The sequence below is a fragment of the Lampetra fluviatilis genome, chromosome 37, assembly GCF_964198595.1.
Source record: "Lampetra fluviatilis chromosome 37, kcLamFluv1.1, whole genome shotgun sequence".
NCBI classification, from domain to species: domain Eukaryota; kingdom Metazoa; phylum Chordata; class Hyperoartia; order Petromyzontiformes; family Petromyzontidae; genus Lampetra; species Lampetra fluviatilis.
In genome coordinates, this window is record NC_136311.1 from 1,295,691 (window position 1) to 1,309,252 (window position 13,562).

At 55.8% G+C, this 13,562-nt stretch overlaps 1 protein-coding gene across 1 annotated transcript in view; it reads left to right on the top strand.

Moving 5' to 3' along the window:
• The window catches only part of LOC144945201 (uncharacterized), a 113,482-nt gene that overhangs the window by 48,839 nt on the left and 51,081 nt on the right, over positions 1-13,562 (top strand). The window contains 1 exon segment of the mRNA XM_078873509.1: positions 6,255-6,380. Coding sequence (XP_078729635.1) covers positions 6,255-6,380 — 126 coding nt within the window.

Genomic DNA, 13,562 nt, shown 5'->3' on the forward strand with positions numbered 1-13,562 from the left:
AGGGTAGAGGGAAAGTTAGAAAGGCCAGAACAACACAGAGACCGTGAGCAAATACGGGAGATCCCCGTTTAACACTAAGGAGAGGGGGAGCCTGTTGGAACACAAGCGCTGTTGGCGAGCACCTGTTACTTTTGTGTGACAACGCCGCAGCCTCCATCGCTCGCTGCCGATTGCGAACCAATCGCTCAACGCGGGTCTGCCCAACTCGCGTTGAAAGCGTTCAAAACATCAGCCCCGTACGTCCACTCTTGCCCGTCTGTATCGGGGTAGGATAACTCTCGTTAAGACAATCTGATATGAGGACGACTCCAGTGATTGAAGTCGTGTTGCTATGAGGGACTTGCCTTTTTGATGTCCGGTAACATTGATCAACGGGTTTAACACACAGTAGTAGCAGTAGGCTTTCGCGACCAATATAATCCATAATAACGATTTTTTTGGGGTTGGATTGCGTACTTATAAATGTACTCGAATTGTAAATGTTGTGCGTTTACTCTCCAACACACCGCTATGATGAACTAGTCACGAATTGGCACGTTTTATTTTGCGTGACAAACCTTACTACCGTAATTGGCTGTGTCGGGTGGTGGCGGGCTTAACGACACATTTACACGATCTAACCCAAAAAAAAAACCTCCCATGGATTTATCAACGTGTTTCCCCAAACTTGGGATACACAACCCTGGGCTCGGGAGAGCACCCTGCTTGGTGTCCCCGCCCGAGGCGCGCCCTCCCGGGCAGAGCCGCCAGGCGAGGCCGTGGTCTCATCGTGGCCTACAGAGACGCCGCCCCTTCCCCGCGTGTCTGGCCGTGACCGTGGCCGTCATTATCGCTCCATTAATTACTCCTCACTCTTGTATGGATCCCTGCAGTCACGAAAAGTTCTAATCTAGATTAATTACTCCTCCTCCTCGACGAGGACACACGCGCGATGGAAAGCGTTACTCGGAGTCCATGCGTGTGGGTGGTTGTTCTTATTCGTCCTATTCTCCGCCGACAAGGGGTTGGGGGGAGACGCACGCGTGTCATGACTGACTTTTAAACAATTTAGTTTCGCCAGGTAAGGCCCAATGAGCTACGTAGCGACCTGGCCACGAATGATAGGTCGACAAAAATGGCTCATCATGTCGACAATTATAGCATTCAAATACTCTTCAGTCCGTGTTTACAAATGTGGAGTGGGGGGAAACCGGAGGACCCGGAGAAAAATCCCTGCGACCACGGGGAGAGAGACACCGCCAACTCCAAATATCCAGCAGCAGTGGGCGTCATGACGGGTCGGGATCGAACCGACGACCTCCTGCGTACCAGGCGAGGGAGTTAACATCTCAGAACCACCGTGGTGCCCCAATGCCGATCTCCCACGGTGTTGTTGGCTCAGATTGGGTTCGAACCTGGGTGAGTGGCGTCAAGAGTCGGTCAGTGGCCGGCAGCCACGAGGTCCCAGCTACTCCTTCTCTCTCTCTCACGACGACACGGTGCTGTGTTTGCGAGCGCCTATTAAGGCTGCCACAGGCGCAGCGGGGGGCGGGGTGGCCAGAACCACTTCCGCCTTTGTCTCCCCAGTGCTGATGTTTACACACGCGCACTGTGCCTGGTACAGCACTCGCAGGAGTTGGTAGTAGTAGCATGGGGGGTGGGAAGAGTTGTGGGGTAGGGGGGGGGGTGTGACAGAGGACCTCTCGCTCACCGTGTTAGTGATGGGGTCGTTTGATCATACTTCACCAGTCTGGGTGGGTTGGTGAAGTAGCGGAGGCTCAGAACTGGTTTCAGACATCGCTCGAATCAAGGTCGCCGGATTCGTAGCGCCGTGTGCCCTAACCACTGTCCCACCGCTCTCTCTCTCTCACACACAAAGGCAAAGATCCCCCGTATAGCCTGAACAGCCTATTGGGGCAAGTGCACCTTGTGGCGTTACCCCGGAGATGCCATAGTGCCCTGGGGTACCATAGCGCCCTGGCTCTCGCACAATGTCCGTGATGCAGTCACGTTTCGTCTGTCGATGGTCGGTGATGCGGCAGTCGACTCATCTCGATGACGGAGGCTTGTGTTGCTTCCGAAACGTCGTGATTTAATTTATTTAAAATTTTTACCTACGTGACTTTACCGACAAAACCAAAGAGTATGAATCCTTGCAGTCACGAAAACTTCGAATCTAGAATGGACACCACGAGCTGTACACGATGCACCACCACCACCACCATGGTGCGTACCGCGAGCATTCGGGGTTTCGGGGCAATCGTTCTCGCTGCGTTTCGACATCGCGGAGTGTGGCACCGATGTCGGATTGATTGCTACCCCAGTCGCGGAGTTAAGTTACACTCCTGGTAAAAATAGTGTCCCAGAAATAAAGTATTTAATTGCCTCGGCCCATTTAGTATTATTTGGTGCCCCGCGTCCCGCCATCAGGATCAGTTTCTGCTGTAAGGCCGGCACTGCACACGAGGGGGTGGGTGGCTAACACCACGCCCGGTCGCCTTTGCTCCCCAGTGACGATGTTGACACACCGCACCAGGTACTCATTTGAGGCCGAGTCGATCTCGGGGTGGCCCAGGACCGGTTCAGATAATCGTCACTGATCTCGGCCGGGTTCGTAACGCTGCGCTACCGCTCCCCATTCACACAAAGAGCACAAGAGACAAAGATCCCTCGTGTAGCCTTAACAGACTGTTGGGGCAAGTGCTGTTAGCGAAGCGCACACACACACTCTCGCCCCCACTCTCACACACACGCACGCCCGTACAAACACGAGCACCCCCCCCCCTCTCTGTACTGGGCTCAGTGGGAGTTTGGATAGCGCGCTCTTTGAAGACAGCCGCTCTGCCAACAGCTTCGAGGGAGGGGCGGGGTGGGGGAGGCTTAAGCAGAGCAGCCGAGCTTGTTTGCTTGTTTTAAATTCCTCCTTGATGGGTTTTTATAACATTTTTTTTCTCAACCTCTCTCTCCCTCCCTCTCTCTCCCCTCTCGCACAGAGACCACAGTGGTTCCTGTGTAGGGGTAGCCGGGTTAAACCTTTGCACACTGCTGCTTCACCATCCACCGATCATTGTGCGGAATGGTAATGATGACGAGGATGATTTGAGCGATCGTCGTGAAGATGATGATGATTTGAGCCCTTGATCGATCCGTTGCAGCGTCGTCTTCTCGCCTGCTGCTGCCACCACCACGGCGGCCGTGTTGCTACTCAGCGTCGGGCTCGTGATGTTTTAGCCAGCAGTGGATAGACCACGGCTCGTGACGACGATGTGGCCCCGCCTGTGGGCCCCGGCAACGAGGTCCTGCACGGTGAAAGAGGGCCCCTCCCCGCATTGTGCTGGTTGGGCATGGGGGTTATTTGACTGTACTTCACCACGCCGGTCGGCGCCGCGGGTTGTTGGCGAGAGACCGGATGCGGCGGGGCACAGTGATTCGCACGCTGCTGTGAACCCGGCGACCCGGGTTCGATACCCAGCAGCGGCTTACATGAGTGGTAGCTGATATCTGAACCAGTGCTGGCACCCCTCCACAACAACAAACACCCACACTGACCATCGTATGTTGGCCGGCCGTAGCCAACTGTGCTAATTGATGATAAGCCACTGCTTTTAGCTATAATTTGTGCCCAGGTAGCTTCCAAAGAAGAGCTGCATATACCTCAGTAGGCCTTACCTGGTAAAATAAAAAAAAAATTGTTTAGTTTTCTGCATTGAAAAAGGGCTGCACATGCACACGTGTGCAAGGATCGGGCCTGAATGTTCTCAATGCTCGTGGATTGAATCTGTTACGAGAGGGGCCTGCGGTTGGCGTGTCACGGGTTCCACCGTGTCGGTTTTACACCGGCTGTAGCGGTGGTGTCTGTCGTCCAGATATCTGCACTCGGCGTGCCTGTGGGGCTCGGGCTGATCTTTTGAACGTGCCAAGCGTTGCGCGGTCGCATTCTGCCTCGGTTCTCGACCACGTGCTAGTTTCAGGCGACAGCTCTCGGCGAAGTCTCTTTCGGAGATCGTCACCGGATCGATTCGCCTGCCACTGCGGGCGTCGCGGTGCCGAGAGCGGGCGCTGCAGTAACGAGATGTAAACTCCCTCGCCTGGTATATAGGAGGTTGTGGGTTCGATCCCGACCCTGACGCCTGTATATTTGGAGTTTTCATGTTCTCCCCGTGGTCGCGTGGAGTTTTTTTGTCCGGGTCCTCCGGTTTTCTACTCCCAGATTTAGAATCAAAATGCGTTTAGAGTATTTGGCTGCAATGCATTTCCACGCGATAAGCCACTTCGTCAGGCTATAATTTTTGTGGCCAGGTCGCTTCTGAAAAAGAGCTGCATAGCTCAGTGGGCCTTAACTGGTAAAATAAAAAAATAGTTTGATAGTTTAGTATGGCCCCGAGCCTTGCTGCGTGGCGGTTCAGCAGACACCGTACACTTTGTGCCAAAGTGTATGGCTCCTTGCCGTGCGTATTAACACCAAGGCATCGCTCCTGTGGCCTGCGACCAAATCCCGCGGAACAGGCCCCGTTCTGTCGCATCTCGGAAGCTAAGCAGGTCTGAGCCCGGATGACACTTGGATGGGCCACCACACGCGTTCGCTTATTACAGGCTGAGGTCGGGCAGCGAAATGTACATCTATGCTGCCTGCTTTCACCGACCCGCAATGGCCGGGATTGGGAAGTATGGCCAAATAACCACCAGGACCCAGAGGGCGTGGGGAGGCCCTTATCCAGCAGTGGATTGACAAAGGGGCCGTGCGTGTGCATAGCCGTGTGGCAGTTCTTCTCAACGGCCCCATCCCGGTAAGACAGTGGGTGCAATGGTCACGAGTAGAGTTACATTGGTGAGAGGGTTATTGTTGGGATTGTGGTCCGCGTTGATCGTTGCGTTACGAATAGGGTTATGCCGTGTGTCATTGTTATTCGAGCTGAGCTGTCATCCCACTGTCCAAAGTAATCGATGACTCCTGGTGATTATCGGTTCGACTGCTCGACTCGTCGGAAAACGTGAAAATTGTTGTGAAATAAAGTCCACGTGTGCCGCTAGATGGGAGGGTGGGGCTTGGTGACATCATCTTTGTCATCGCGCTGGGTGTGGCTTGTTGGGGGGTTTCCTGCCTTCGGGAGGCGGGATGTGGGGGGCCAAACCACCGTGTGTAAAGGGAATCGAGTTGATTGACTATAACATTTTTTGTGGTGAATCTATTTTTAATCAATCAACTTCATTGACGAATCGTCTCGTCTATGAACAGTGTCAGAGTCATCTTCTTAGGTTTTTTCGGTAAAGTCAAAAACCTAAGAAGATGATTCCTTGCAGTCACGAAAGCTTCAAATCTAGAATCAGTGTCAGAGTGATGGTTACAGTGGGGGTTTGTGTGACCGCTGTGGTCGGAAGAGCAGGGCTCGCGATCGTGACGGGCGAGGGGGGGAAGTCGCACACGACTCTGTGGCGTGGACAACAACCAGCGCTGCGCCCCTCTCGCTCGCTCGCTCCACGCGTTCACGATCGCGAGTGACGATGAGGCCTCTTCAAAATAAAAACAGGCGGCAGAAATAACCACCGAAGTACACCTCGGGCGTGTTTACGTGCCGCTATATTACTGCAGGATTGTTATTTTCATGTATTAAAAAAAACTTTTTTTTATTTGTCCGAAAGCCACATTTCACCACCCCTCGCCCCTTTCAGTGGAGACTGGAAGAGCGCATGAGAGAAGGGCGAGTGATTGGGAGTGAATGAAAGCGGCATTTGCTCAGCGAAGAAGTGCCTGGATAACCAGAACGGCGGGGTGTTCGTGGGTGAATGAACAACGGAGTGAAACAGACGAGAGAGCAGCACGGCAGTACTGATGAGAATGAGCGCTGGCGGGTGAATGAATGAGTGTGCAGTTGTAAGTGAATAATTGACCGCGCGAGTGATTTCATGAACGTCTCCAACGGGTATTTGCTCCACGTGCACGGAGCTTCTTCAGGATCTGATTCGAGCAAGCACCCTTTTCCCCTGGATTACTCGGCATTGCCAGGCTGATGCTGGTGGCATTGCCAGGCTGATGCTGGCGGCATTGCCAGGCTGATGCTGGCGGCATTGCCAGGCTGGTGCCGGCGGCATTGCCAGGCTGCTGCCGGTTCTTGATGCGCGGCGATAGGTTCGGCACGGGGCGTGAAACGTTGGGTATCGCGCGGCGCATCCCTGCACGGCGGAATGTGACGCTGTATGCATGTTGAACTTCTTTCGCACCGTACGTAGCCAACCGTGCTAATCGGAGGTGCTGTGCTGCCCCCCGCGCCGTGCAGGTTCACCCGCTGTCGCTGTGCGTGAGCACCGAGGACGAGGAGCTGCTGGACTATGGCTGGGTCGGCGTGGTCAAGCTGGACAGCCCTGAGCTCAACATCCACCCCTGCCTGGACGTCCTCGGCAAGGTGAGCGAACGCGGCTGCCCGATGCAAACTATCAACGATGAACACTTTTTTATTTGACCAGGTAAGGCCCACTGAGCTGCACACAGCTCTTTTTCGGAAGTGAACTGGCTATCACAAATGATAGCCCAACCAATGAAGTGGATTATCATCGTGAAGTGTATCGTGATGTTGAGTAGCCTGACGTTTAAGGCGATGGCCCCCCTTGTTCTTCTGAGCCGACACAGAGAGAGGGGCAGAAACGATTGAGCGACGAAGTCCGCGGTTGCCCTTTGCACTGAGTGGCTTCGAGAGAGAACTGGAATTTTGTAAGAAAGTTGACAAACACACCAGCCATTGAAGTGACTTAGGAGCCGGTTCACTGTTGGTAGACACTGAGCAGTCAAACAAGCCCCACAAGGGAGCGTTAATGATTGATGCCGTGGCTGGGCTTTTTCAGTCCCGGGCGCTTGAGTTTTGGGGAGGAGGCTTGCTGCTTGTGTTCGAGGTACTCGCTAAAGTGCCTGTCGAGTGGATGTCAAACAACACTGCCGCCACGTAGGCCCACAGCCAGGCCGGTGCTTCCGACCAGTGATGAAACACGTAAAATGTACGTACGTTGAACGTCTTCCGCGCCTCGTGTAGCCGAACGTGCATGAATCCGAAAGGCTGTGAGAAATTTTGAGTTCAAGTTTATCAAGTTTATTTTTGTTTAATCGGGTGATCAATTCGAGAGACTAGGGGTGAGGTCTCATTTGCAAGAGTGACCTGGGGACAATTTGCCTGCCAGGCGGCGGTGATAATTGCTGCTGCTGCTCCTGCCGTGTGTAATCCCAACGGAGTCATTTGCGGTGTGATTTATTTTTAATCTGGGAAAATTTGGAGCGTGACGATTATGCGCGTATTGGGTTTCCAAGTCTAATACGTCGGTGACGTTTTGTTCATCCTATGGCCCTTTTCTCAATCCACGTGGTGGGGAGCTGTGAAGCGGGGAGCAGAGTACATAGTACAGCCCAACAACGGATGTTTGCTATGCTGCCCTCCGCTGCACACAACGGCAGCGGCGGCGGTGGTGGTGGGGTGGTGGTGGTGGGGTGGTGGTGGTCTATCGGAGTGCTGCCTGGGCTCAACGAGGTTTGCGAGACGTTGACGGGTCGGGCGCTGCTTGTCGGGGATCACCGCTCGGACGTCGAGATCGTGATGATTTCTGTGTTGTGTTTTGTAGAGCTGCTTTTTGTTGTTGCGTTGAGCTAGGACCCACGTCTGACGAGCGAGAGAGTAACGGGGGGGGGGCGGGCGGAGGTCCTTGCCTTCAAAGATCTGGCGGTTCAGCATGGCTCTGCTGATGAGACACTGATTGTTGAAACCACTGCAGAGTTTGCCTACATTAAACCGACTGCAAGGAGAGGTGGGGGAGAAGGCGCGAGCGTTCTCCACGCCCCTGTTTGAGGAGAGGCGAGAGTCGTTTTAATGGGGACGGTGGTCGGTAGGCAGGCCGCAGGCGCGTGCGTGACGGCCGCGCGTGCGCGTCGTGAACCCCGAGTAGCCCCGTGAGAACGGGCGGATGTCGGCGATGTCGTCATTCCGCCAGCAGCATTGGGGAGCCCGCGCGCTCACAGCGTGCGTGGCCCGTATGTGACTGTGTGTACCTCTGTGTGTGACTGTGTGTGACTGTGTGTGCGAGAGAGCGGTGGTGTAGTGGTTAGCGCGCTGCGCTACGAATTCGGCGACCGGCCTTCGATTCCCGCTCACGGCCAACAGCAGTGACGATTATCTGAACCGGTCCTGGGCCTCCCCTAGGTCGACTCGGCCTCAAATTAGTACCTGGTGCGCTGTGTAAACATCGCCACTGGGGAGACAAAGGCGGTCGGGCGTGGTGCTGGCTACCCACCCTCTCGTGTACCGTTCCGGCCTTCATAGGTGCTCGCTAACAGCACTTGCCCCTACAGTCTGTGAGGGCTATATGGGGGATCTTTGTCTTTGTACGAGAGAGTGAGGGAGGGAGAGTGGAGAGAGGTGGGAGAGAGTGGAGAGAGAGAGTGGAGAGAGGGAGTGGAGAGAGTGGAGAGTGTCGAGTGAGGGAGTGAGGGAGAGAGTGAGAGGGAGTGGAGAGAGTGAGAGGGAGTGGAGAGAGTGAGGGAGAGAGTGAGTGGAGAGTGTAGAGAGTGGGAGTGTAGAGAGCGAGAGAGTGGAGAGTGTCGAGAGAGGGAGTGGAGAGAGTGGAGGGCAGTGCCGTGAGTTTGTGAGTGAGAGAGTGTTGAGAGAGGTTGGGGGAGAGTGCGCTGGCCTAGAGCTGTGTGCGAGGGTGGATCGGGGAGAGTTGCGTGAGAGAGGCAGAGAGAGAGGGGTGTGAGGGAGACAATGATGGTGTGTGGGGAGGGGGCGAGTGTGAGAGGGTGAGAGATGACGAGTGAGTGTGTGTGTGTTCGAGGTGCTCGCTAACAGCACTTGCCCCAACAGTCTGTTAAGGTTACACGGGGGATCTTTGTTTGTGTGTAATTGGGGAGCAGCGTGGCACATCGGTGGCAAATGACATTCGAACAAATGCCGAGCATCCCCCCCCTAGGTGAACTCTGCCCATGGACAAACATCATCGCAGGGGAGACAAAGACGGCCGGGCATGGAAATGGCCACAACCATCGCCTCGTGTATACTGTCCCCGGCCTTGATAAGTGCTCGCTAACATCATCTGCACCAGCAGCATGTGCTCGCGTGTGTGTGTGCTCATGTGTGTGTGTGTGTGCTCATGTGTGCTCGTGTGTGCTCGTGTGTGAGCTCGTGTGTGTGTGTGCTCATGTGTGCTCGTGTGTGTGTGCTCATGTGTGCTCATGTGTGCTCGTGTGTGTGTGTGCTCGTGTGTGTGTGCTCGTGTGTGAGAGAGAGGGGAGTGTGAGAGAGACGCAGGGAAAGAAAACAAAAAAACTGAGAGGGGCCTCGGGCCATGAAGCGCAAACTGGTTCCGGGCAGTTTCCCCTCTCTCCAATGCGTTCTCGCGCAGTTATTGTAACTGCGAGCTGAAACGTCTTTCATCTCGTTCTGCTTGGCGCGCACGCACACACACGCGCGCACACACACGCGCGCGCACACACGCGCGTGCACGCGCGCATGGACACACACGTACGCGCGCCCCGCGCGCACACACGAAAACAGTCACGCACAGCGCACATAATTATCCACAAAAATGCGCGTGCGCTTTCCGCGAGCTCTCGCACGCCGGCGGTGGGGACGGCGGGGCTCACTAATCGTGGGATCGTGAGCTCGAATTCCGGCAAAGCAGTGGCGGGGGGGGGGGTGGCAATTTTGCGAGGCCTATCATCATGGGGAGACGCTGCCACGGCGGTGTGATGGCGAGCAGCGCGCGGTGGGGCCGCCGGTTCGGTTCCCATCTCCCGGCTCGGCAGTTGAAATGGTGGTGGGGGGGGGGGAGCGTGGGGCAGGTTTCTCACCATTCACCTCTGTCTGCTCGGTCACGTTAAAATGGGGTTAGCCCCTACAGTTAATCGATCGGCAAAAAGTTGAGCGCGTCGGGATAAAGCGTGCTGGGGTAAAGCGTGCTGGGGTAAAGCGTGCTGGGGTAAAGCGTGCTGGGGTAGAGCGTGCTGGGGTAGAGCGTGCTGGGGTAGAGCGTGCTGGGGTAAAGCGTGCTGGGGTAGAGCGTGCTGGGGTAGAGCGTGCTGGGGTAGAGCGTGCTGGGGTAGAGCGTGCTGGGGTAGAGCGTGCTGGGGTAGAGCGTGCTGGGGTAGAGCGTGCTGGGGTAGAGCGTGCTGGGGTAGAGCGTGCTGGGGTAAAGCGTGCTGGGGTAAAGCGTGCTGGGGTAGAGTGTGCTGGGGTAGAGTGTGCTGGGGTAAAGTGTGCTGGGGTAAAGTGTGCTGGGGTAAAGTGTGCTGGGGTAAAGTGTGCTGGGGTAAAGTGTGCTGGGGTAAAGTGTGCTGGGGTAAAGTGTGCTGGGGTAAAGTGTGCTGGGGTAAAGTGTGCTGGGGTAAAGTGTGCTGGGGTAAAGTGTGCTGGGGTAAAGTGTGCTGGGGTAAAGTGTGCTGGGGTAAAGTGTGCTGGGGTAAAGTGTGCTGGGGTAAAGTGTGCTGGGGTAGAGTGTGCTGGGGTAGAGTGTGCTGGGGTAGAGTGTGCTGGGGTAGAGTGTGCTGGGGTAGAGTGTGCTGGGGTAGAGTGTGCTGGGGTAGAGTGTGCTGGGGTAGAGTGTGCTGGGGTAAAGTGTGCTGGGGTAAAGTGTGCTGGGGTAAAGTGTGCTGGGGTAAAGTGTGCTGGGGTAAAGTGTGCTGGGGTAAAGTGTGCTGGGGTAAAGTGTGCTGGGGTAAAGTGTGCTGGGGTAAAGTGTGGTGGTGCGCCCGCCTCTCCCAAGACGTCCGGCTGGCGTGGAAGAGTTGGCCCAAAACAGAGCTTCCTCCAGAGGGTGGCCCTCTGTTGGGCTCCCTCCAATCGAGGCCCCTTCCAGCAGCGGTGGCGCGAGCGAGCAACTGCAGGGCTGCGCCTTCACCGACAGTTGGCCTCGTCAAGCGATGGCACCGCATGCCCACCACCCCGAACCATGGCACAGCGCTTCGCGACGTCGCCGCCACGGTGGCGAGATATTAACTACCTCGCCTGGTATACAGGATGTCGTCGGTTCGATCCCGACACTGACGCCTGCTGTATATTTGGAGTTTTGATGTCTCTCCCCCTGTGGTCACATTTAGAATCAACATCACGCGTTTAGAGTATTTGGCTGCTATAAATGTGTCCACACGACAGTAAGCCACTTCGTTGAGCTATCAATTGTGGCCAATTCGCTTCTGAAAAAGAGATATCTAAGTCAGTGGACCTTACCTGGTAAAGTTTACAGTTTTAGTTTAAGTGTGGGGTGCACAGTGGCTCACAGCGGCCAGAGTGCTCGCACCCATGGCGATTCATGGCCTTAATTGGCCCAAGAAGACCACTTTATATTTTATTTCGCTTGTTTTCTTGGGTAAAAAGCCTCACTGAGTCTCAAGACTCTTTTTCAGGAGGTGTCCTGCCAAGTTTTTGCAGGGGGTGGGGCGATGGTTGCTGCTGTTTGTGAGCCCAATTGAGTGCATTTGCAGTGTTATTATTCAGCATTCGGAGGCCAATACCAGTTACATTGTGTGGGTTTTGTTTTTGCAATGCGGAGAACCCGGAGGAAACTCACGCAGGATAGGCGGGAGATCGTACAAACTCCACAGAGAAAGCCGCCCGACTTGAGAATCAAACCCAGCCCTCTCTTGCTGTGTGGCCAAAGTGCTATCACTGCGCCACCTTGCTGCTGATTGAAGAAGCGTGCCCACCGTGTAACGTGCGACGTCACAGAATCGAACCAGCGACGACGACGCGAGGATTGTGAGCGCAGCGACTGACCTTGACGCCCCGCTCCCCAATCTCTTGACGCTTGAGTCTAATTGTGAGGGCGCGGCCCCTGTGAGGCGCCGGGGTTGGGTTCGCAGCCAGACGGCACTGGTGGTGGTGGTGGTGGCGGCGTGGTGGTGGTGGTGGCGGCGGTGGTGGCGGTGGAGGCGGTGGTGGTGGAGGTGGCGGTAGTGTAGCGGTTAGTACACTGCGCTACGAACCCAGTGACCTGGGTTCGATTCTCGCTCATGGCCAACACTAGTGACAATTATCTGAACCGGTCATGGGCCTCCTCCGTTAGGTCGACTCGGCCTCAAATGAGTACCTGGTGCGGTGTGTAAACATCGTTACTAGGGAGACAAAGGCGGTCGGGCGTTATGCTGGCCACCCACCCCGTCGCGTACCGTTCCGGCCTTCATAGGTGCTCGCTATTAGCGCTTGCCCCATCATAGTCGTTGTCATGCGTGTCGGGTTCCACGCGTGTGGCACCGCACGCGCACGCGAGGAACACGCGACAGAGCGGGAGGCGCGGGGCGCAGAGGGACTTACACGGAAGAAGAGAAGCACGCGGAAAAAAAAGAGGTGTGCGGCGGTGACAATTCTACATTCCCATGGCAGGGAGCAGTCTCTCCGTAAAGTGCCCGTTGTGGAGTGGGCTGAGCTGACCCACGCGTTCCTCTGCCCGCGAGTGGAGCGCGCGCCGGGCGGCGACGTCGTGACGGATTGGGCGGTCGTCCACAAACAACGCGGACAATTAGAGACGGGGAGGGAGCGGAGAGAACGGAAATGTCCAGAGAGCGAGCGAGAGAGAGACAAACACACACAAACAGAGACTGTGGGAGAGAGAGAGAGGAAATGTCCAGACAGAAAGGGAGAGTGAGAGAGAGCGAGAGAGATGCACGGGGAGATGGTGGGAGAGAAAGAGAGAAGAGAAGGTGCCACCGCTGATCCGGACGCGTTCACGGCGGACCCCAGGAATGTGAAATCCGAGCCGAGACGCCGCGCGGCCACCACCACCGCCGTGCAGCTACTGCCAAGAGGCGTTCGCCGAGGAGGAGGTGGGGGAGGGAGGGAGGCTCGTGATAATTGTAGCCGCGTTTAAGGAGACCGCGTCACCCGAACCCTAGCCCCGACAACCCCCCACGCCGCCCCAACCCTCCCGGCCCCCACCTCTGGTGCACTCCTCCTCGCACCGTCGCTGACATCCACTTGCCTACTAATTACCTCCTCGTTACCGCTCTCATTCGTGCACCAGGGCATAGGCGAGCGGAGGAGAGGGTGTGGGTGACTGTGTCTGTCTGTGTGTCTGCGCGTGTCTGTGTGTGTGTGTGTCTGTCTGTACCGGGGGAATTTCCATTTGGTACAGATATAATGGGAGGCTGATCGACGCCCGGGTGCGATCAAGGGATGGCTCCCTATTGGTAAACCACGTTATGTATGCCGATGATTTGGTAATAGCTGCTCATTCAGAAGAGGAGTTGGAGACGCTGCTGCTGAGACTGGAGCGTGCCACTAAGAGATGGGGCCTTACCATCAGCCCCACCAAAACTAAGCACCTGCCTGGGTATTTTGTACCATCGGACAATCCACCCCCACAACTCCCAATCGGTGATGGGGAAGTTGTGGAGAGAGTGGAGAGTTTCCAATACCTGGGCAGTGTGCTTATGACTGGCTCCAGTTTAACAGCAGAGGTCTCACTCCGAATCAGTCGAGCGGCAATATCTTTTCATCGGTTGCGTAACGCTGTGTGGAAGCTACCTGGTCTGTCGCTCCGCACGAAGCTTCAGGTCTTCTCGGCCACGGTCATTCCCTCCCTTCTCTACGCTTGCGAAACGTGGACCCCCCTAATGG